This window comes from Calliopsis andreniformis, chromosome 12 (assembly GCF_051401765.1).
Source record: "Calliopsis andreniformis isolate RMS-2024a chromosome 12, iyCalAndr_principal, whole genome shotgun sequence".
NCBI lineage: Eukaryota > Metazoa > Arthropoda > Insecta > Hymenoptera > Andrenidae > Calliopsis > Calliopsis andreniformis.
Window position 1 is genome coordinate 1,418,204 of NC_135073.1, and position 25,205 is coordinate 1,443,408.

Below are 25,205 nucleotides of genomic sequence, written 5' to 3' on the forward strand. Positions count from 1 at the left end.
AAAATATATGCACACCAATAATTGCAATACGTCTCAAATTTTTAAATATATAATGTTTTTAATTGCATATTTATGAAATGCTTACTTCTCGACAAAAGTTTTACCAGTCTACAATAGTTTTATCGCATAAATTTAGTTCGTTCTTAAAAAATTGTTGACGGGGTGGCTTCATCAATAAAAAGTATGCAATAAAGCGACATGCAGTTTCTATGTTTAAATTGGAATTTTCGAACCACGTATCCTTTCGGACACTCAAATAAAAATTACATTGTATTTTCATACGTTTCTTGTGGGCATTTGTTATATATCCGGTTTTCTTGCATGAAAATATGAACTTCTTATAGTTCAGAAGTAATTCATTTCCACATTTCTTGTATACGACTCTTCTACGCAATACCCCATGAAGTACCAAGAAATCAATTAATATGTTACAATCTTCAAGAATGTCTTCAAGATCACGCAACGATAGTGTAGTAACCATGGTAGCCATTGTTGCTAATAATGTAAAAATAATGTGGGAAATTCAAGATTTCTATACACGCATGCACGTCTCGTAAATCCATATCAGAGGCGCATGCGCAGAACTTCCGTTCCGCCAACACCGTATGGCTAATACAGAGGTACCCGTAACCATCATTTTCATATATATAAAAAGTTTTATCTCGAAAACGAAAAAAGAGCGACAATTATTTCATTTATATTAATTAATCTACGTATCAAAATACACCATACAAAAAAGTTTCAAAGAAATCGGCGAGAAGTAAGTAATTGTCAATAATTACCCTATTCTAATCTGGTTAAATATTAATAAAATCATAAGATAATATGAGGTTATATTATGTGTGATTATATAAATATGAGGTTGGATTAAACGTGATTATAATTATCTATCAATTATCTCGATAACGCAAGGGTTATGCACATACGTTATATATCGTTGAACGAGAGTTAGGTTATGTGATATTATTCACGGTAGAGGATCCTCTATACGAGGCGCAGTGTGTTGTGTATGTGTCTGCAATAGATCCTGTCTCGTATGCCCTGGTCGCTGCCAAAGTTATAGGTGGCTATAACCTCAGAGCGGTTTCAAGGTTCCATGAAACGTATAATCTTTGCCTAATTGCCTAAGCATCCGTAAGCCCTTCGTTATCTTTCCCACATCAGTCGCTACTCTGGGAAAAAGACTCTTCGGGAGCGGTCGTAGAAATGTGTCCGATTAGGAATGGTTTCTAGCGCTTGTCGGCAGGCGATTCGTCTGCTTCTGGTGAGCACGAACTCTATATTAAATGAGCATTAATTACTATTTGCTAGAACGGTCGCTACCCCTAGAGGATCAGTCTCGATCTCATTGGACGAGTATATCAGCTGCCTTCAAGATCTTCGTCTGTTCGGAACCTGATGCCAGAGAGAAGTGTCTCTTGAAAATTATTCCAAGATAAGTTACAGTGTTGGACCAAGATATAACCGTTCCTTGTAACGACAGTGGAGGTGGAGTTAATATTTTGACTCTACGTGTGAAGTAAATAGCCTGCGTTTTTGTTGGGTTTATTGTGAGTTTCCAATTCATGAAATAGTGGTTAAGTTCCAACAGAGCTTTTTGCATTCTGGATTGAAGTAGTGAAAGACTCCAAGACACAGATAAAATGGATATATCATCGGCATATAAGGCCATAATGGTATTGTTTGGGGTAGGTATGTCTGAAATGAGTATGGAGAATAGAAGGGCCCCTAGAATGGAACCTTGGGGCACACCTGCTGAAATGGGTAATAATTCTGATCTACTTGAACCTATTTGCACAAAAAACTCTCTATCGTTGAGATAGTTACGTAGTAGATGGATGACCCAATTGGGGAAACCAAAGGAGATGAATTTGACTAATAGTCTCTTATGCCAAACTGAATCAAAAGCCTTTTCCAGGTCAAGAAGGATCATGGCTGCGATTCTGTTGATATTTACCTCATGGGTAATGAACTGATATACCCTTATGATCTGATGTATTGTAGAATGATTAGATCTGAAGCCAAATTGAAAGTGTGGAATAATATTATTGACGTTAGCATGAGTGAGAATAGCTTTAGCAATTATTTTTTCGAATATTTTTGAAAGAATTGATAAAAGGCTGATAGGTCTGTAACTAGATGTTATTGTTTTGTCCTTGCCTGGCTTTGGAATAGGTATTACTTTTGCAGTTTTCCAGCATGAGGGAAAGTAATTTAATTGGATAGAAGCTCTAAAAATGTAGTAAATCTGAACGTGGATCTTTCTTGAAGCTTTCTTAAGTGTTTCAGAGGAGAGGCCATCCACTCCAACTGCTTTTTTGGAATCTAATCTGTTGATATGACTGTTGATAATTTCCGCTGTTAAGAAGGCGTTTATGTCTTTGGGCAGTGTGTTGTTTATTGGGTTTTCCTTTAAGAAGGTGTTGAGCTGATTACGTGATTTTACCTCTATGTTAGATGATTTGAGGGAGGCGATGTTATGTACTGATTGAAATTGTTTAGCTAGAGCATTTGCTTTGCATTTTTCAGTGATGAATGTTAATCCAGTGGGGTCTTTTAATTGGGGGATGAGCGTCTTTGTCTTGGTGAATTTTTCTATAAATTGGCCAAAAGGTGTGGTCCTGGTTGGACGCGTTTTTGATTTAACATTGAATTTCGTGGGCTTTCAAGGCTATTATTTTCCTGTTTAATTTGGCTACAAAGGATTTATAAAATTGTTTATAGATCGGGTTACCAGTTCTATACCTGGAGCGTCGAGCTGAGTTTCGGAGGGCTTTTAAAGATTTGAATTCCATGTCAGGTGTAAAATCTAAAGAAATTACTTGAACGGGGATGGAAGCTCCTTTTTTACATTTCATAATTAAGCGACCTAGTTTATTGATGGAGTTGTCTATATCAACAGAAGAGTTGAATGAAGAAGTGAGCGTGAAATTATTTGTTAGTTTTTTGTATCTGTCCCAGTCTACTAAATTTGCAAAGGTGGCCGGGGAACTATTATTATGATTTTGTGACAGAGTAACAGGTCTGTGGTTAGAACTGAGATCTTCTATTGAATTGCATGAAAAACGAAATTGTGAATTTGTTAAAAACAAGTCAATGGTTGTTGGTGTGCAGTTGGGAGTAAAGAAGGTTGGTGTAGGAGGAAAGAGTAGATTATGTGGGGCATTGTCTGTGTGTCATTTTAATATGCCACCATTGTGGTTTCGAGAAGCGTTGTTCCAGTAGGGATGTTTGGCGTTTAAGTCAGCACCTAGTATAAAAGGAATGCAGAATGAAGTGATGCAGTCTAGACTGCAGAAGTTAGTTTGACATTTGGTGGGCAGTAGGCCGAAATGAAGATTAGGTTAGGGCTTTTTATGTGTATTGCGATCGCTTCTAATTTCCCGGTATTAGGTAAAGGATATTGTCTGTATGAGAGATTTTTGTGAACTAGTATACCGACCCCTCCATATCCAGAGTTGTCTGGACGATCGGCCCTAACCAAGGTGTAGTCTTTTATGTGTATGCGTGAATTTGGTGTTAATCAGGTTTCCTGTATTGAAGCCGCAGAAATGTGATTATTGTGAAGAAATAACTCAAGTTCTTGAGTTTTGGGGGTGATGGAGCATGCATTCCATGTCATGAAGTTATGTGAGCTTTTAGAGGAGTTAGTCATCAATTTCCTGTGCGAATTCTTGAATAACCAGTAATTTCTCTATGTTGTTTTGGCATGCTGATAATTTGTGTGTGAGGGAGACTATTAATGACGTCATTTTTTTGATATCTATTACCTTTTCCAAGTCTCTAACTGCTTTTGTTATGTTTTTAATATCTTCCGTTATTGAAAGGGGAGAGTCTGGTGAGGTTTGTTTGAGGCTTTTGTTGCCCATGAGAACATTGGCGTATGATAATGAGTTAGTTGAGTTACTAACTGATTTAGGTGTGTAGCCCATGGGATTTGAGCTCATTCTAACAGGGGTAGTATGTTGCGACATTGTCTGAGAAACTATGGTTGGATGTACAAGAGTTTTATTGGGGGAGCTGTGTTGAATAATGCCTCTATTGTCTAATTTGTTGGACTGGATATGAGATTTCTTACTATTTAAAAACTTAAGAAGTGAAGGACAGCCGGAGTAATTCGCTGTGTAGGACTCCCCACAATTCGCGCATTTGGGTGGTAGCTCGGGAGATTTAGTGCATGAGCGTGTTGCGTGATTATCACCGCATTTTACACATTTCTCGAGTCTGTTGCAATTGGCAGAAGCATGACCAAAATTGAGAACGGATTTGATATTCTCGTCACTCGATCGAATACCGTGCTTATTGACTCAATACACTTGTTGCGGGCTTATACGAGATCGTGACGCCCCTGCGCTGACGCGCGACTGGAGCGCCACCGATCGGCATGGCGACAGATATGATGTGTGGGAGCGTGTGTACACGATGACCGATCGACGCATACGTATTTTTAGTGTTCTTAATATTAAGTTACTCTGTTAAGGAAAAGGTATTTAGTAGAATAGACGATGTGCAGCTTAATCCTCTCTAAGAACCTAACAACTGGCGCAGTCGTAGTGTAAATTTTGTATCGAAAGGCCTATTCAGAAGTATCCGACGAACCACGTGGTATAAGGAGAGGTTAAGCGTGCTTCGCGATGGTTGCAACCGAACAAATCAAACAGTTAACGGAGACCGTTAAAAATCTGATACAATTGCAATCGTCACAATTACAACGACAGCCACCGAGTACCAATCCATTGACTTCAAATACGGAAATGTTCAACCAGCGATCAAGCGATCGCCTAGACAAGTACGTCTATAATGCGTTCGAAGGTCCGAAGCTTTTTAAGAAATGGCTACGAAGGCACGAATATACACTGGGTCAAGTCGAATTCGGCCGGGTAACTGACCATGTCGCACCGTTACATTCAGCGAAAATGAAGTAACATGAGGTAATCGAAAAATTACAACACTTATTTAACGACGATAAATCGATTACACGCCGTCGGATCGAGATTCTTAATTACCGCTACGATAAAAGTGTTCCGATACGTATGCATATAGACCGAATTAACCTATGCGCGACAGAATTTGATCCCGCGAACCTAACCGAATCTATCCGACGACCACTTAAAAATCGTGTTGCTTCTGCAATCGTTATGTCATTCGAGTGGTAACGAGGATCTGAAGAAGATCGCATTGCGAGTTGTCGAAAGAAATACCCGGATGCCACTCTTGCGGAAGTTACCATAGAACTCGAAGCCCATACGAATGTATGTTGGCTTGCAAACACTCGCGAATCCGGTAAACAAAACGAGATGGTAAATGCTGTTCATAGTAAATCGAAAACAACATTCGCATATTCCAAAAATTGGAGAAATGACACCGAGGGGAAATACTCAAAAAAGTCGAGGGAAATTGCGGACTCGAATCAACGAAGTAGTATACCAGCAAAATGTAACGGGTGCGGTGATTTTCATTGGCGTACGACGTGACCTTTCCTTAAAGCCGCATGTAATAAGTGTAAGAGGGGGGAACACATCGTCAAAGTTTGTCGTTCAACACGAAAATATAACTGTCACACGAGCCAAACCAAATATTTAACTATTAAATCGATTTTGAGCACTCAATACGGGCGTCGTATATACCTAAATGTCATGGTATTAAATAAAATGTTACGATTTCAGTATGATACAGGATCGGACGTTACTATAATAGGTCGAAACGATTGGCATTGGATACCAATGCAATTGTGGATTGAAAATGAAGCGGCCTGAGTAGGAAAAAAACCTTTTTTTTTTTTTTTTCAAAAAACAATTTATTTCTCAACATAGTCTCCTTCTAGCTCGATACACTTAATAAGACGATTCTCCAACTTTTTTATACCATCTGAATAATACGATTTCTGGAACCCTTCAAAATACGCATTAGTTTCGGCAATCACTTCTTCATTTGAGGTGAATCTTTTTCCTGCGAGCCATTTTTTCAAATTTGGAAACAGGAAAAAGTCACTAGGGGCTAGATCTGGACTATAAGGTGGATGATCAACCAGTTGGAAGTGTATTTCACGTAATTTTATCATCGTATCTAATGCTGTGTGAACCGGTGCATTGTCTTGGAGAAAGAGCACTTTTTTCCTCTGCAAATGTGGTCGTTTTTCCTTGATTGCGTCAACCAATTGATCTAATAATGCACGATAATACTCTCCTGTGATTGTGGATCCTTTTTCAAGGTAGTCGATGAGCAATATTCCATGTGCATCCCAAAATACAGTGGCCATAACCTTGCCAGCCGATTTCACTGTCTTCGCCTTCTTCGGAGCACTTCCACCAGCTTCCACCCATTGTTTCGATTGATTTTTGGTTTCAGGTGTGTAGTGGTGGACCCAAGTTTCATCAACAGTTATTAATCGACGCCAAAAATCGACAGGATTACGCTTTATCATGTCCAAACACCGCTGTGAAGTGGTTTGTCGAACTCGTTTTTGTTCGACACTAAGCAAACGCGGCACCCATCTTGCCGAAAGCTTTTTCATATGCAAATTTTCATGCAAGATGTTGTACACACGTTCATATGAAATGTTTACCATGTCAACAATCTCACGCAGCTTGATCCGGCGATCATTCATAACGATATCGAGGATTTTTTTGATATTTTCTTCAGTAACCACCTCTTTTGGCCTTCCTGTTGATGGTACTGTTACAGTGCTTGTCCGGCCGCATTTAAATTCTCCAATCCAATATTTTACCATGGAATATGACGGAGCAGACTCGCCATAATGTTTATCGAGCTTTTCTTTGGTTTCTTTCGCCGTTTTCCCTTTCAAATAATAGTGTTTAATCACTGCACGAAATTCACTTTTCTCCATTTTTCAAAAAACACAAAAGTTGTCTGCTTCAAACGACTACAGCAACTGAACTAATCGACGAATTTGGGTGAAATTTTGACGGGTGCCGTTTGACAGATTGAAGTTTCTGAAAAAAAAAATTATTTTTGTTTGTGCTGCTATATACCGTTAGGCCGCTTCATTTTCAATCCATCCTCGTAGGTCAACCAGCGTTCTCGCCGGGCATAAAAGTTTCACATGCCCGCGAGGATGACCTCGCAACATAGGGATGTTTTCGAAGCACCGTAACCGTTCAGGGTCATACAGAGGAGATCGAAATTCACGTATCTGTTCGCATGGACTTGAATCTTTTGGACTTGGACAGCATAGATAAATTTAATTTGTGGGATCTACTGCGAATGAATCGCGACGAGGCGAAGCGAGTTGCGGTGATTCGGAAACAAGGAATAAAGAATCGCGCCTCAGGAAAATAATCAGTTACTCAAAACAAATTATTCAAGAAAGTAATATTGCAACAACTACTAATGCGGAACTTCGCAATGCGTTCCCTGATTTATTCTGCAACAAATTAGGTACTTTTAGGGATTTCGTTGCTAAATTTCGCATCGCACCCAACGCGAGAAACATTCAGCTTTTATGTCGACCAATTGCATGTGCGATGGAAACGTTTCTTAAGGGGGTATTGGACTATTTGATGTGTAAAATCGTTAGTTGCTTTGGCGCCATACATCTTCGGCACGAAATAATCGTTATACTCATCCCTTTCAGGATCTATTGTGGGTACGTTTGCGAGTAATTACAACAAAAAAAATCATCGGAATGTTCAAAATTGTTGAACTTATTAAGTGCTGAAAATGGTCCCATACGGCGCGCCGCTTGAGTTGGTGTACATTGATTCAGGCGACCCAATCATCTGAAAGCAAAATGCTTTAGAATGAATACTTCATACACCAAAATCTACAGTGTGGAACATTGCTGGCGGATTTGAACGAAAATTGTGGAAATTGTACACTAATGAAGATTTTTCCCACATTTTTGCATGAAAAGACAACTTTCAATCATTTTTAATAAATTTTAAAATCATGCTATGTTGATATGGGAGTTTCACACTGTGGAGGGAGGAATTCTACACGTCCAGTTAAAATTTCAAGTTAAAATATTCACTGGTTCAAAAGTTATCATGTACACCGTGTCTACAAATGTTGTTTCGAGAAAAACAGGTTCAAAGTTTGGAATACCTTTATCTCTAACCTATGAATTGTAAAATGTACAAACCTGGCCTCACGCGATCCCTGGTCCATACAGGGCTCCTTCTACTGCAAAATCTTCTTCTTCTTGTTCTTTTTTCTTCCTTCTGGTTTCTTTTCTAGCTTCTTTTGTTGCCGCTCTTGCTCGAACGTCTGCTGCCGATAATCGTCTTTGATCTAACTTTTCGCACATACTTCGCGCTTTTGAACCAACTGCAAGTTCAAGTTCCCGCATTATCGATAGGAGTGCTTTGTTACCATCATTATACGTTGCAAGAGCAATATATGCGGCAATTTCCACAGTTTCAGCGCCACTGAAATATATCTTCGGTGCAATTTTCCAAATTTTGGCGTTTAAGCTTTCGTTGCTATTCTGCGTATAGCCACCGACGCACCTTGCTAGCAATGTTTCGTCGCTTAGATGCTCATAAACGGGATAAATCGCTACCTGGACATCTTTCTGTAATGGAGTTTTATGCCTATATTCGTGTAAAATACTCTTCGCTGTAGCTCTTTGCCAAGAGCACCAACTTGTTTCTCCAACAGGGCAATAGTTATGTTGGGGACTCTCATCTGTTGAGCACTTATGGTAGTATGTGGCCAAAATCGCATTTCTCATAGCTTCTGTGGAATGCCTAGCCCCTCTAATGGCGTTTCCATAATATGAGCTCAGTTCATCAATTCATTTTGCCGTGAGCTTTCCTTTGCCTCCAAGGCCCTTCGTATTCTGCTTTATTTTTCGGAGCGCAGTGCCCATGCGTTTCTGAACATGACCTACACATTCTTTTTTATTTACCGGAATATCGTAAGGATTAGCGTTTACGACGGCGTTGAACGTCTTACTGTCACCGTCTCCGATGTAATTGACGTATTTAGTATTATACAACTCTTGGGATCGTTGAAAAATTTCCACAATCGCGCTCACCTCCATTTTGCCGGCACTACCCTCATGATTTGCCTTGCACTCAGTAACGTGCTGGTCCAACCATTCTTCATATTCGTTTGTTCCAATTTTTTTCTCCCACACTTCGCAAACTTTGCAATACGCGCTCTTCACTACAATATCAATCACTTTTCCAGTCAAATTCCCAATAACTGTTGCAACTCCAAAAAGTGACGAAAAGCCTCTTTTTCGCCAGGTTCCATCACCTGATACGGTTACGCCTATAGGTTCCGTCTCGTCATCTCCCGCCGTTTGACTTATTTCTTCCTGCGCAGCACGAAACATAGACCCCTTTGCAATGACTTCTGTTGCGTTTCTGATATATTTTACGATTGTATTGAAAGGATGTGCAGAAACTGGATTTGGAAGGTCCATTATGCCGCAGAATTGTTCCAAGCCAGTCAAGCCTACTCCTATCAATCTCATAGCCAACGCAATTCTATGATTTATTTCATACGAGAAGCTTCGTATCATCGGACATGACGAAATCTCCCTATCGGCACAGTTTTCACACTTCAAAACGATTTGAAATCCAAGTCTGCGTACTTTCATTTCGGCAAAATTTATGTCACCATCGCATGTCTTACACTTTATGTGACAACTTATAGCACTAAACACACTAATGAAACTTAAAATACGATATGAGTGTTTGTCGTCAAACGTATAGTCGGATGAAGAACCACTGCCGATCTTGCGTCGTGACGTACTCGGTTCTTCGTTTGCCATTCGGAATTAAAACGGCGCCGGCCATTTTCCAGAGAGCCATGGATCAGACATTGGCTGGTATTGGTGAAATACTGGTGTACTTGGATGATAGACTGGTTGTGGGGCCAACACGCGAAGAACACAGCAAACGCCTAGAAGAGTGTCTTCGAAGATTGTTGGATCGAGGACTTCGACTCAATTTGATGAAATGTAAATTCCATATGAGTGAAGTCAAATTCTTGGGCTTTATTGTGGATGGCGACGGCGTCAGAGCCGATGGTGAACGAACTCGCGCCATCGCAAACATGCCGACACCAACAAAGGCGGAGGTGAGAAGTTTGCTGGGTATGATCAATCATTATGACAAGTTCGTACCTCATCTACATTAATTAAAATAACCACTGGAAGAGTTAACCAGGAAAAACGTGGAATGGAAATGGGGTCCTAAATAAGAATGAGTACTAAGCGAACTAAAAAGAGTCATGCTACGTGGGGTACTATCACAACGGAACGAGGATGGTCGTGAATACGTGATCTACCATATGTCGCAAAGCCTGACGGAGTCACAGAGGAAGTATTCTCAATTAGAAAAGGAGGCATTGGCCCTGGTAACAGCGATAGAAAGATTCCATAAATTCGTATGGGGAAGACCATTTGTACTGCAGACGGATCACAATCCACTATTAGTTGTTCTGCGCACAGAGGATACGAAAGGCATGAGGACCATAACGGCCGCACACGCCTCAAACGATGGTCCATTAGACTTCTCGGGTATAACTTCAAAATAGAATACATCAACACAGAGGATTTCGGGAAAGCAGATGTATTGCCAAGACTTGTCGAGAATTTTCGCAAGGATAACGCCGAGGAACTACAAGTGACATCCATACAGACAACTGAGATAGAAGTGCAACAGATAAAGAATACCATTTTGGGTAAATCTGGTCGAGAAATACAAACAAATTTGCAAAAAGGAACGGAAAAGGATCCAGAGTTGAAAATCGTAACGAACGTGATGTCGAAATACTGGAATCTGCAATTACCTGACACAGTGACTACAAAATACGGTAAGTGTCGCTATGTTCTGAGTATCATAGAGGGTGCACTGATGTTCGACGATCGAGTTGTAATACCATCGGGGATGCGCAGTCAGATACTAAAAACACTTCATCTTGGCTATCCCGGAGTTCATCGAATGAAGCAATTAGCACGAGAATTTGTGTACTGGCCGGGGATGACAAAGGACATTGAAAATTCCATCCAGCAGTGCAACCCGTGCGCACTAAAGATGCCACCAAAGGTGCAATTGTACCCATGGTCGCCAGTTACCAGACCTGGAGAACGCATGCACGTGGACTTCGCAGGTCTGATTAATAATCAGTACATCCTTGTCTTCGTCGATGCATACTCCAAATTCATGGATATAGCGTTGACAAGTACAATCTCTGCGGAGCGTACAGTAGAACTGTGTAGGGAGATGTTTATCCGATACGGTCCGCCGGAGATGATCGTGAGCAATCATGGCACCCAATTTATTTCCGAACATTTCAGAAAATATTGTGAGGAAAAGGGAATTATCCACCTCTTGTCTCCGATTGGACACCCTCAATCAAACGGATTAGCAGAGAGAATAGTGGGCTATACAAAGCGGGCTATTAGCAAAGAAACGACCAATTGGAAGAAGGAACTATACGAATTCCTGGACAGCCACTGTTACACCCCAGGCGAAGGTACATCAGGGAAAAAGTTTTCAGCAGAGCTATTTCTTAAATGCGATCATCACTCATGGCGCTACTACCGCCAAAACGTTACTCTTCAGCGGATGAGAAACACGCGGACCAAATGAAGCGGCAATTTGATTAGCATCACGGCGCACGTAAACGACATTTAAAGGTCGGAGACAATGTCATAGTTCAAATTAAAAATGGCCAACGAGAGCTGGGTCACATTAGAAGAGAAAGTTTGTAATCAGTTTGTAATCACGCTTAATGATGGACATACCATAGCGCGTCGCATAAACCACATTTGGAAATGGGGAACAGGTCCCGAGGAAAATATGCACCTCACCAATTAACCGTCCTCAGACGCAAGAGAGATATTCACCATTACAGGAAGACAATGCATCATCAGAATACCAACGACAACACGTGGAATATTTACCACAACCCGAGAATGTACCGACTGCGAACAATAACGAAGGGAGCAGACATGACATTGTGCACGAAACTCCGAGAAGATATCCGACTCGCGAGCGAAGACAACCGCGTCGTTTAAGTTTATATCGGAACGCGAAATTGTACACAGATCCATAATACTTAAAGGACGTAATTTCTTAAGAGGGAAGGTGTTGGGGCCGGATACGAGATCGGGAGAGCCCTGCGCTGACGCGTGATCGGAGCGCGACCGGCTGGCGTGGCGACGGATGTAATGTGTGGGAGCGTGTATGCACGATGATCGATCGACGCATATATATTCTGAGTGTTCTTAATATTAAGTTACTTTGTTCAGAAGAAGGTATTTAGTAGAGTAAACGATGTGCAGTGTAATCCTCTCTAAGGACCTAACAATACTAAATACTTTATTTCCGTCTGCGCAAAGTAACATTTGTCTAGTCTAAATTCTAAATGACGTTTGCCTGCAATTTCGAAGGCGTCCGCTAAAATCTGTATATGCGCGTCGAGGTCCTTCGTCGCAACTAACAGATTATCCAGGTACACTAATATTTTATTTTCTCGGATTAGCGGCTTCAAGATAGCATGCATAAATCGCTGAAAAACACGCAGCGCGTTCATTACGCTAAACGGCATGCGCGTGTACTTAAACTGTAAAGGGGCGTCACGAACGCGGTATGTTTAACTGACGATTCGTGCATTTTTACATGGTGAAATCCGTCCCGCAGGTCCAGTGTCTTGAAGTAAGCTTTGTCTCGCAGCTGGTCGAGATTGTCGTCTATTAGTTCAGCGGCAAAGTTATCGCGTATAGTAATTTTATTTAATTCCCGATAGTCTACGCACAAACGACAACGACCGTCCTTTTTACTCACCAACACGAATGGACTTGCATATGGCGAACAACTCAGCTACACAATTCCCCGATCTAACAGCTCGTCGAGGATTTCCGCATAACGTCACCGTCGACTCTGATGTGCATGAGCTGATCAATCGCCTCTGTTCTTTCGACTCCGCTAATTTTGAAGGTTTCCCTTATTGAAATGCATAACTGCGGGCAATTTAGGAAATCCCTCTCGAGGAGCACGTTGTACGCTATCGTATTACTGGGTACCGTACAGAATTTCATCCGAATTCGTACGCCACTAATATCTAATATGCCATGAAAAATACCGCTAATTTCCAACCGTGAGCCATTAATCCCGCAAAACTGATGGACATTCTCTTCTTCGAGCAAGCGTGATTTGCCGGGAATAACATCGTTTTACACAAGGCTAACGGGGGATCCGGAGTCGATTAAAGCATTAACAACGTATACTTAATTAATGTATACTACAATGTATGCATAATATACGGCTTTGGCAAATCGATCGGTTGTACAACATTTGTCAAAACCGTTTGTGCGAAGTCCCTGGCCGCTCGTGAAGTCGAAAATTAACACCGGTTTGGGCAATCGCGCGCAAAGTGCCCCGCTGACTTGCACACCTAACACGCATTTTCCGCCGACGCTCGCTTACATTGCGGTGCAACGTGCCCCGTCTCGCGACACTTATAACACCTCACCGGTCTTCCCTTCATCGGCGGCGCCTCCGTCCTTCTGCTGCTACCGACACTCACTGTGTCCCTTTTCGCCCTGACGTCGGTTGGTCTGCTATCGCTCAGCTGCACCTTCTTGAACGCCTTCAGCAACTCCGCTCCCGTCCGGTAATTCATCAGGTGGGCTTAGTTACGCAGCCGTTGGTCCATCACGCCTTCGATGAAATAGTCCAAGACTTCGTCTTCCGCAATCGACACTCGATTGGCAAGGATCATCTTGTCGTGATAATAGTCGCAGAATGGTTCGGCTCCTCTCCAAACCCGAGATTCGAATTCTCGCCTCAATGCCAGTTTGCCGGGGCGCTGGTCAAACATCCGGCCCATTTCTGTGAGCAGCTCATTCACGCTCACCGTAAAACGCTCGGCTCTCGAATGGAACCACGCCAACGCACGACCCGTCAAGCGTGAGCTGACCAATATCCGCGTCGAGTTATTGTCCAACTAGTAGGAATGACTCACCAGCTGCAGTTGCTGCTTCCATCTCCAAAAAGCGTTGTCCATCCTGTCGAATTCAGCCAGCAACTCTTTCAGGTTTCTGATGCCGCCAAACCTCGCAGTATTGCCACTGTCAGTCGTTGCGCTCGTCATCGCGGGAGAATTCCACTTCAGTTAAGTTCTTTCATTTCAGTTCTAATTCCCGTTGCAGCAGTGCCCGTTCCCATTCTAAGAACTCCTTCTCCAGACACAGGAGCGTGAGCTTCATCCTCATTGCGTTATCGCCTTGTGCCACCATTAACTCATTGCCCGTTTCGGCCCCGATGATCTCCTGGTCCTTCGTCGCACAAATGGCCAAAAAGTGGAAAAAAATCAATATCTCTGCAAATAATGATTATATCGACTTGGAATTTTTAGGTATATTACTACTCTTATGCCAGAAAATATTTGCCAAATTTCAAGCCGTTCGGTCAATAGGGAGCCAAAAAAAAAATTACGGAAGTTGTCAGTCAAAGTACATGTTGTAATAACTTATCCTTAGAGTGAAATGTTTTCAATTTTTTTTTGTGTATTGTTTTTTAAAACCTTCTTCGAATATTTTACAAAAAAAAAAATTGAAAATTTGACCCTTCGAATATTGAGGTATTTTTAATTAAATTTCACTAAACTTTTTAGAAAACGGACAATTTGATTGTAAATAATTAATATATAAAGTAATTAATTTAAAAATTATTAAAAATAATAATTACTTTGTTACGCACGAAGACTCAAGAGGAGAATCGAACCTTTATTTATTCTGTTTTGGTCTTTGCTCTCGCCACGAATACAACAAAGTTTGACTCACTGGTCGCTGGCTTATTACTACTCACTCGCGCGTGCCCGCTTCTTTTTTATATCTTCTCTTATCGCTTGCTTAACGTTGGCTCTTCGTTTGGCTTATCTTGTTTGCGTTATTCAGACAGCGGCCGGTCTCGCTCGAACATTGGCCTTTCGTTGGGCCTGAACGTTGACTTTTCGTTTGGCTTATCTTGTTTACGCTGTTTTACGCTGTTTGGACCGTAAGAACTTAAATTAACAATTTTAAGGCTACCGCACTGACTTGGATATGTTTTTTTTTTTTTTACATTTCTGATCGCAAATGAGATATGTACGGGTCGGATGATTCCAATATTCGATGAAATACATCTTCATTCGTTGTTAAACGAAAAATTTTTCTGGCATAGTGTATTCTAAATGTTTAATAATCTTTATTCCTGTTTTCTTGCGCTTCTTCAGAAAGCTGTCCGATCGGAAGAGCTGCTGTTTGTATCACTTCGGCACCATGAATTAACAATTTATGCACAGTAGAGGGCATATAATACCATGGATACAGCCGAACAGCTAACTCAACAGTCTCTTGCGCATACAAACCAAATTTATCTGGATCAATTGCATAATGACAGTTAATAACTTCTAAAATTACGGAAAATTTTCAAAATAAATCTTCATTAATTTGTGTTATTTCCAATGTCAAAGATGTGTCGGCGAAAAATCTTCTTGAAGTATTTCCTGTGTTCGATGAGCCATATCCTTGCCGTACAAAATCTACGCAAATTTCCATTTTACTAAAGAACTCTTCTTGAATTCGTTTTTTTCAGCCTCTTTCAGTGGAAGTGTATTTTTTGACGTTCTCCAACTTTGAAAACTCAAATTGTAAGCAATATGAAGTATATACTCCATGCATTTTATTCTGTAATGAAGAGGCGATAATCCAAGTTTCAGAGTTTCTTCATTTGATTGCTTGCTCTTAACCTTTGGTAAATTATTCATTTCGGAAGGACGGGCATTGCAAATAAAGCAGTTACTTGCAGACGCAGTTCCTGTTACTGCTTGTGCTACTTTCCCATCTAACATGGTGAAAATAAGTATATGTTTTACTGATATTGTTCTATCACCAAAGAGCAAATTTGTATTTTCAAGTTTTTATAATCCTTTTCCACATTTTCCTTTTCTGAACGATCCAATTCAATGGTTTCTTTCTCAAACCGAAAATGTTGGGATTCTTTGGTTATGGAAAAAATAATTTTTAACAGTTTTATTCCTTCTTATACTTATACTTTTATTTCATATAGGAAGGTATATCTCTTTTACTGACTCTGCTGAGTGATTACGAAAGACTAAAAAGCGACCGACGAATTTAATCACAGGACCCACGGACCCTTATCACCTTTTATATAAACAAACAGTCCTTGGTCCAGTAATTGGAGTTCTAAGAACTACTTCTCCCAAGGAGATTAAATTTTTGTCCTTGATAAATATTGCTCGACATATTATTTCAACATGCCCCCTCAAGAATTAATCGGAATTTTAATGGAATAAAATATCTATGCAGCTTAGATACTTAATAAAACTTGAATATACACACAAAAAAACTTAGATACATATTCTTAATCTAACTAGAATAAAATACTTATTATTAATATCCTAATGTTTACTAATTTTGATATACCTTCCTTCTTCTCCTGAGAATTACAATATGGCCCAACATTTGTTGCTAAGGGTCAGGGAAACCCAGAAAAACCTGACCAGACCATTTATGCAATAGTATTAAATGACAATAAAATATTATACTACGTTTATCCCGATTCTCATTTCCAAAAACTTCTGTCCTGGAAGTGGCTTAGTCATCATGTCTGCCAGTTGTTCACCTGTAGGAATGTATTTCAAAGTTATCACTTTATTCTCTACTTGTTCTCTTGTGAAGTGATATTTAGTATCAATATGTTTTGATCTTTTATGACTTGTCGGATTGTTTGCAATACTTATACATCCGTTATTATCTTCAAAAATTATAATAGGTTCTAACATATTTATTTTAATACTGGTTGCTAATGATTTCAGTCACAATGCTTCCTTAACTGCTTCAAATAGAGCCATGTATTCAGCCTCAGTTGATGAAACTGCCACTGATGATTGCTTTTTCGTATTCCAACTAGTTGTACACCGCTCAAATAATTTAAATATGTAACCTGTTGTACTTTTTCTATCAGAGCTTTCATTACCTCCCCAATCAGAATCGACATAGCCTGTCAAAATGTTATTATAATCACCTCTAGTGTACGTTAATTTTATATCTATATAACCTTGCAAATATCTTAAAACTCTTTTGAGGCAATTCCACAATTCTCTATTTCTTTTATTTGCATACCGACTCAATATACTAACAGCGGCACATAGATCAGGTCGCGTGCACACCATTATGTACATTAAGCAACTGTAACGTCCCTAAGGCGATGCTACGTTGTCCATGGAAGAGCGGCTTTCCGATGGACGAAAAGTGGGGTTCGTGTGGCGTGCGGTTAAGGAGTTAAAATCCAAAGCTTAGATCTTTCTTAACAATAATTTATTCAGTAAAACCCTAGTCTAATTCTAACGTAAATACAATATTAATGCGTATTCTAATTCGTTAAATATTTATAAGAACAAATTAGGTTAATTATCATGCACAGACTAGGTTATGTTGATCGTAATCGTTATGCGATATACTTCTATCATTTATCTCGATAACGCGAGAGTTAGGTTATGTGTCTATGCTTAAAATTCGTGAATAGAAGTTAGGTTATGTGTCTAAGCTTTTACATTCGTGAACAAGAGTAATTATGCTGTTATTAATTATTAATCCGTATTAATTGCGGTAGAGGATCCTCTGTATTAGACGATACGCAGTGTAAGTGTGTGTGTGTGTGTGTGCAATAGATCTTGTCTCGTATGCCCTGGTCGCTGCCAAAGTTATAGGTGGCTATAACCTCAGAGCGGTCTCAAGATTTCATGAAACATATAATCTTTGCTTGATTGCCTAAGCATCCGTAAGCCCTTCGTTATCTTTTCTACATCAGTCGCTACCTTGGAGAAAAGACTCTTCAGGAGCGGTCTTAGAAATGCGTCCGACTAGGAATGGCTTCTAGCGCTTGTTGGCAGGCGATTCGTCTGCTTACGGCAAGCACGAACTCTATATTAAAGGAGCATCAATTACTATTTGGTAGAACGGTCGCTACCCCTACAGGAGCGGTCTCGATCTTAGTATATCAGCTACCTCCAAGATGTCGCCCGTACTGCACTTGCTTAGAATCGTCGTAGTGCACCTGTCATAAAGTTACTCAAGATTGAACCTGTAAAGGAGCATCGAATACTCTTGATCTCTGGAAAACGGTCGCTACCCCTAAAGGAGCGGTCTCGATCTCACTGGACGAGTATCTCAGCTGCCTCCCAGATCTTCGTCTATTCGGAACCCGATGCCAGAGAGAAGTGTTTCTCCTGCTGCTTTCGTAGCTCCTTATATACCCGCCAGTCGGAGTTCGCACATGCGCAGTTGTTCTAATTCTAATGGCGCTCTTATTCTACTAGTGACTGTTTTAATATGAAAACGTACGAAATATGTTATACTTATATGAGAATGTAATTAAAATCTATAGTATATAACGTGTGTCGTAATACAAAAATATCTATTAATAAATGAATGAACAGAATACGCGCTTATATACAATAATAAGAATGAAATAGAAAGAGATAGACATATTTACACTAAGATGGAGAGAGACAGCGATAGTAGAGAGAGATAGAGTGAAATAGGAAGAGACAGAGACAGAGTCGTGGGGCGTTACACTAGTTTCACTACTCTAGTTGGGGTTCTGTTGACTAAATATGTAGCGGTGAGAACCGCTTCACCCCAGAAAACTTTATCTAATCTCATACCTGAAATCATAGCCCTAGCCTTTTCTGTTATGGTTCGGTTCATCCGCTCTGCTACACCATTCAACTGCGGAGTTCGTGGAACAGTTAGATGATAACTGATTCCCTTTTTAGCACAATAATTCTTCATCTCGTAAGATAGGTATTCTCTCCCATTATCACAGTATAAATTAACTAACTTCAAATTAAAGTGAGCTTCACTCTTTGCAACATAGTCCTTAAACATTGTAAAGAGTTCTGATTTATACGTCATTAAATATGTAACACAATAATGAGTGAAGTCATCAATAAACGTGACAAAATAATTTTTGTTATTTATAGTAGAAGGAGTAATCGGACCACATACGTCTGAATGTACTATTACCAATGATCTTTTTACATAATCCTTATCTTTTATATTGTTAAATGGCAATCGTGTTTGTTTGCCATTTATGCAAGCTTCACACAAATTATTATTAATTTTAATTTTATTAATTAATTCTATATCGCTTACCATTTCCTTCTTTTTCAGTTCTAAAAATTTACTTTTACTAATATGACCTAATCTTTGATGCCATATCTCATAATTATCATTTGATGCACTATATATTTGTGCAGCTAAATCAATTTCGTCATTTTCAATTACTAGATTTAAAGTCTTACCCTTCATTATGACCTCGTTACCATGTAATACTTGTACTCCCTGTTTATCAAAAATAATTGTAGTTCCTGCATTCTGCATTTTTGATACGGATAATAGATTATAGGGCACTTCTGGCGAATACAGCACCCCATAAAGTTGACCTCTGACTCCCGTATCACTGGTAACCTTCAGCGTGCCCCTTTTTGTCGCTGATTTATATGTTCCATTTTTCGCCACGGAGATCCTTATTGGTGTCTTCAGTTGTTCAAAATCTGTTGCCAATTTTTCTATGTTAATTAAATGATCCGATGCTCCCGAGTCCAGTAGGAATTGGATCCTTGCTTTTTCTGTACTCTTTTTCAGTTCACGATCTCCTGCCATGAAAGCGAATCCTGTTGCATCTGTAGCTCTTTCTGATGGCTGTGCATATTGTACGGTCTGCAATATTCTTCCTCTTTCCTTTCCTTTAAACTCTAGGGCCCTTTTATAATAATAACAGTCCTTCTTTATGTGACCTTTTCTTCCACACTGATGGCACTTTGTTACGTATGATTTTCTTGATTTAGACTTGCTACTTTTTCTGTCTGCGTGACGATCTTTATTTATTGTTGGACGTTCATGATTGTGCTTTCTTTTTAATGCATGAAGTACCTTTCCACTCGTATCTTTACTTTCGTGTGTTAACTTGACTTCATGATCCAGAAGCCTTGTTTTCACAAAAGCAATACTCAAATTGTTTTCTGTTAAAGTTTCGATGGCCGTTATTACCCCATCGTATGATGATGGTAGAGTTAGCAATAGATGCGATATCATGTCCATTTCTTCTAATTTCGCACCTGCTCCTACTAGTTCGGTAATTAAACCATCGAACACTGTAAAATGTTTCATTAAAGGTGTGTCACCTTGCAACTTTAAATTTAACAGTCTCTTTCTCAAAGCTAACTGTGTCGCAAGACTTTTTCTTTCGTATATGCTATCTAAATTTTTAAAAATTTCCTTCACGGTCTTTTCCGGTGTTATGAAGCTTAGGAGAGAATCTGCCAAATAGTCTACCAGCACCCCTTTAGCGATCCTTTCAGCTTTCTTCCACTCTTCTGTTATATTGCGTGGAGTTTCTTCATCCAAAACCTTTATAACATTCAGCTCGCTTAACACGGCACGAATTCTGAATTTCCATGTACTATATCGTTCTCCGTCGAACACTTTAATGTTACGTTTTGCACTCGCGACTTCTATTGCTTTCGGATCACACATTGTTCACTATACACAAACGAAATGTATGTTTTATAATATCTGTTTATTTTTTTTTGACTTTGCACAGGTTGAAGGATTTTCATTGTTATATATGTGTTTATATATATACACTCATACACGAAAGTATTCGAACGCTTACAATTCTAATATTCAACTAATGAAATATGTATGTTAAATTGAAGCATTTGATGTAATATGACACATATAGCAAGGGATGGGTCTTAAGACTACATAAGTAGGATTAGACAGTAATTCAACAATTTATACCGTTTTTACACTACATTTATTGTAAACACGTACCAGAAGCGGCTCACAAAAGTATTCGAACGGAACATTTAATAATTATTTAAATTGAATAATTTAAAGTTTTAATAGGAAGTTGGCCCACCTTTGGCTTTTATAACGGCCCTAAGTCGGTTTTCCATTGAGTGGACTAACTTAGAAGTAACATTTGAATCAATTGATTGCCATATTTCAGTAATATTTCGTTTTAACGCTTCTTTCGAAGTAATAACTGTATTTCTCAGTCTTCTTTCTACTTCATCCCATAAATGCTCAATGGGGTTTAAATCTGGACTTTGCGGTGGATGTGGTAAAACCGACGAATTTAATCACAGGACCCACGGACCCTTATCACCTTTTACATAAACAAACAGTCCTTGGTCCAGTAATTGGAGTTCTAAGAACTACTTCTCCCAAGGAGATTAAATTTTTGTCCTTGATAAATATTGCTCAACATATTATTTCAACAGAAAACGTAACGCTCTACAGTAACATGTAGATGAGGGCTGTGGATTTTCCCAAATTAAGTCGTTTGGATGGTCATTAGTCGTTAGTCTTAATGGTACGATAGAGGTCATAAATAAGTTGGAATCGGATACGTCTTCGTCTTCTGTCGAATAGCGCTGGGAATATTGACTTTGACCGGAAGCTCCGTCAAAACCCCACTTCGATGTCAATATAAGTTCTTGACCAATTATTTTGTCCAGCTCATCATTTTTGGTCATAAGAATTCTCTCCGCTGTATGGTCTAACAAATCCTGTGGTGGTACCTCCGCAGAGGTGTCACTTATTTTAATATTTTTTGGATAGCAACTTTTCTTCGCAGCAGTAATACGCTTATAGTTTGGGAATAAGTTGCCTCCTGCATTTTTTAATGCAATTCGAATGCCCTCATATTGCTATTTACTAAGCTTTGCTTGAATAAAAATTGACAAAGCAAAATCATCGCTGAAAGGAGAAAACTCCTGAGCTGTTTTTGATGAGGTAGCTGCAGCGTTAATCAAATTTTGGGAAAACATGCCTTGCAGATCACTGATTTTCGGTTTTTTGCTCCTGTTTCCACAATCTTCGAATTTTTTGCTGGGTCTTCCTCGTCCACACGAACGAGAAGTTTCTTTTTCTTTTGAATAGGAAAATGTAAATTCGTTTTTAATCCAGTCGCAGTATTTTTTTTCTAAAAGCCGCCTTGTCCCGATTGACCGATTTCCACCTTTTCATAAAATTAGGCAAAAACCTTTTATGTAATTCAGTTGAAAATAAATCTACAATATCCTCAGAAAAATGAAGGAATTTCTCATTGATGACTTCAGCAAAAGAAATATAGTTACTAGGGCCGATATTTATAAAAAACTCACACAAATCGCTATGACTTAAAGTTATACGCATATTTATTGCAAATAAATAAACTTGAATTAAATATGAACGACTTTGAACAGTGACTGATCTTAAAAAACTTTCGGGAAAAAGTTAATACCTAATTTATGTCAACATATAAGAACATAGACAACAAAAAATTATTTTTTTTTGTTTCAAGGGTTTTCAGGTACAGAGGCCAAGGAGGCCTATTTATTTTAGGGGGAAATTTCGCTCACAGTTGTTTTATATGGTAAGAATTGATTGTGCAAAAAATCAGTTAATTTGGCGTGATAACTAAAGAAATTTGCTTTAATCTGTTGTATCTATTTCACATAAATGACCATAACTGCCCAATAGGCAAGTATAAGCAAATGAAATTTTGGGAATATATTCTCCGATGCATTCTACTCCTAGATCAACAACTTTCAGCTTAAAGCAGCGTAACGCCGTTTCTGCAAACCTGTTTCAATTTAATAATTTTGGATGCTATATTATGGGTTATTGGAGGGGTTTATTGGATAGTTATTGTTGTAATGTTAGACGTTAATATAGGTACATTAAGGATGTAAAACAATAATTATGCAAATTTACTGCAATAAGTTGAAAATAATATTTTTAAAAAATTGAAATAATTTTACATCGACAAAAATTCATAATTCAGCTATCGGTCGCCAACCAGACTGTTTTATTCTCATGCATCCTCGATCAGCCACACGCAGGCGAAGATCTTATCATCATCCCTCAAAAACCCGTCATTGTTCGGCTATCCGCCCAACTTTCTCTCAAAAATACAGTGGATAAAAAAAGTATTCCTACACTCACTTTTTTTGCAATAACTTTATATTAATAAATGATACATTAACAAAACTTGTATTTATTAATAGTCTCTTGTATGTAGAAATAGCGTGTACAATAACTGTTTTTAATAATGCGTTATGAAAGATTAATATAACAAATACAAGAATTTTAAGGTAAGAAAATTATTCGTACGCTTATCTATACAGTGATAATTCTATAATTATTCAAAAGTTTTATGAATTTAATACTTTGTGTGCATCCCCTTAGCATTAATAATAGCCTATAACCTTCTTGATACGGATTCTACTAATTTTTGGGTACTCTCTGTTGATATCGTTGCCCATCCTTCTAACAGCGCTCTTTTCAGATCAGTTTTGTTAGATATTTTTCTTTTCCGTACTTTTAAGTGTAACAAATGCCACAAATTTTCAATAGGGTTGATATCCGGACTTTGCGGAGGAGTAACCAATTGTTTCGGAACATTATATAACAACCACTCTCTTGTTTTTCTGGCGATATGCTTAGGATCGTTATCTTGTTGAAAGTAAAATGTCTTTTGTATACCTAATTTAGTAGCACTTTCACGTAAATTATGGCGCAATACCTCAATATAGCTATTAGCATTCATATTCCCTTCAATAAAAGTTAGATTTCCAACTCCATTGTAAGCCATACACCCCCATACCATAACGTGTCCTCCGCCGTGTTTGACAGTTGCTCGAAGATTTTTCAACTGAAACTCAGTGTTAGGCTTTCTCCAGACAAAATTTCTTCCATCTGAGCCAAATATATTAAACTTGCTTTCGTCTGAAAATATCACATTTTTCCAAAATGTCATTGGTTTATTTAAGTATGTCTTTGCGAATTCCAGCCGTTTTTCTCTATTCTTGTTATTTATGAAGGGTTTTTTCCTCACTGCTCTGCTATATATTTGTGCAGAATCTAAAATATTTCTAATGGTTTGTGGACAAATGTTCTTTCCTGAAGTTGACGCGATACCATCCGCCAAAGTTCTAGCGCTAACAAATGGATGTTTTGTGGCTTCTCTGATCACGGTTCGCTGTTCTCTAACTGTTAACGCTTTTGGTCGACCTGATCGTGTCTTATTTTCTACGCTTTTCATTTCTTTATACCTCTTAATTATATATTGTACAGTCGAAAGCTTTAAATCTAATATCTTCCCAATTTTTCGATAGCTTTCTCCACGTTTGTATAGCAAAATTACTTTTTCGCGCACAGAAACCGATATTTCGTACTTCTTGCCCGCCATTTTTCTATATGAAATTTTGACATCCTTTACGTTGGTAATGTAGTTTTGTAAAGTCGGTAAACTAGTTTTAATAGTAAAGTAGGATTTGATAATCATGAACGAACTTACCGTTATATTTATGTATATACATAACCATACGAATACTTTTTTGATTCTCAAATTCGTATATTTTTCATATTATTTTTTTATAACACAATATTAAATATAGTTATTAGACATTATTTCTGCCTATAAGAGAATATTAAATGGAAACAGGTTTTATTAAAGCACCATTTATTTGTACAAAGTTATTGCAAGTAAAGTGAGTGTACTGTTATGCCGTGAAGAAGGAAGGATGGGATTCTCTTGAGAATGAAACCTTCTTCTTCTTTATAACACGAAGTTTTATTTGAAATAGGCCTTTTAATGGAATACAAGAAAACTGTTCCACAAGGATGACACGTCTTAACACTACTGCTCTTGATTTGGAAGTGAACCTCTCGCTCGACGAGAAGGTTCCTTATATATATTGCTTTTGTGTACAGGGTTTTAGACTTTATTCTTAGATGTGTCACTGGACACGTAAACTTAGTATTGCTATCGACTCCAAACATTAGAGTCATCGTTTGGCAAAAGGCGAAGATAATGTTGAGTTAGTGTTTCGTGAGTCAGGCTTATCGCGAGGGGTGATGCCGCATAACAGTACGAATACTTTTTTTACCCACTGTATATTGTCGCTAACACTGCCAATCTGACATGCTTCGCGCTCTCAAGAAGCATCCTTTCTTGCGTCTCCGTAAACAGAAACCAACACTGGGTTTTCTTTGCTAAAACGTACGTACTTCTGATTTTTTTCAAAATTATACCATTATGCATTAACAGCATACATTTTCCAACACACTAATTATAAGTAGTATTCACAGATACATCAAAACTGTAACTGTAACATTCGCAATACCTTGCAAATGACTATGTACCTTGTCATTGTTACCTTTA

General features: G+C 38.8%; 1 protein-coding gene across 1 annotated transcript; it reads right to left on the reverse strand.

The window, feature by feature from the left end:
- Nucleotides 1-8,107: 8,107 nt before the first annotated feature.
- Nucleotides 8,108-9,442, reverse strand: LOC143185966 (uncharacterized). The gene is given in 1 exon segment (XM_076389304.1): nucleotides 8,108-9,442. A coding segment is annotated over 1 exon segment (1,335 nt).
- Between the last annotated feature and the right edge of the window lie 15,763 nt (nucleotides 9,443-25,205).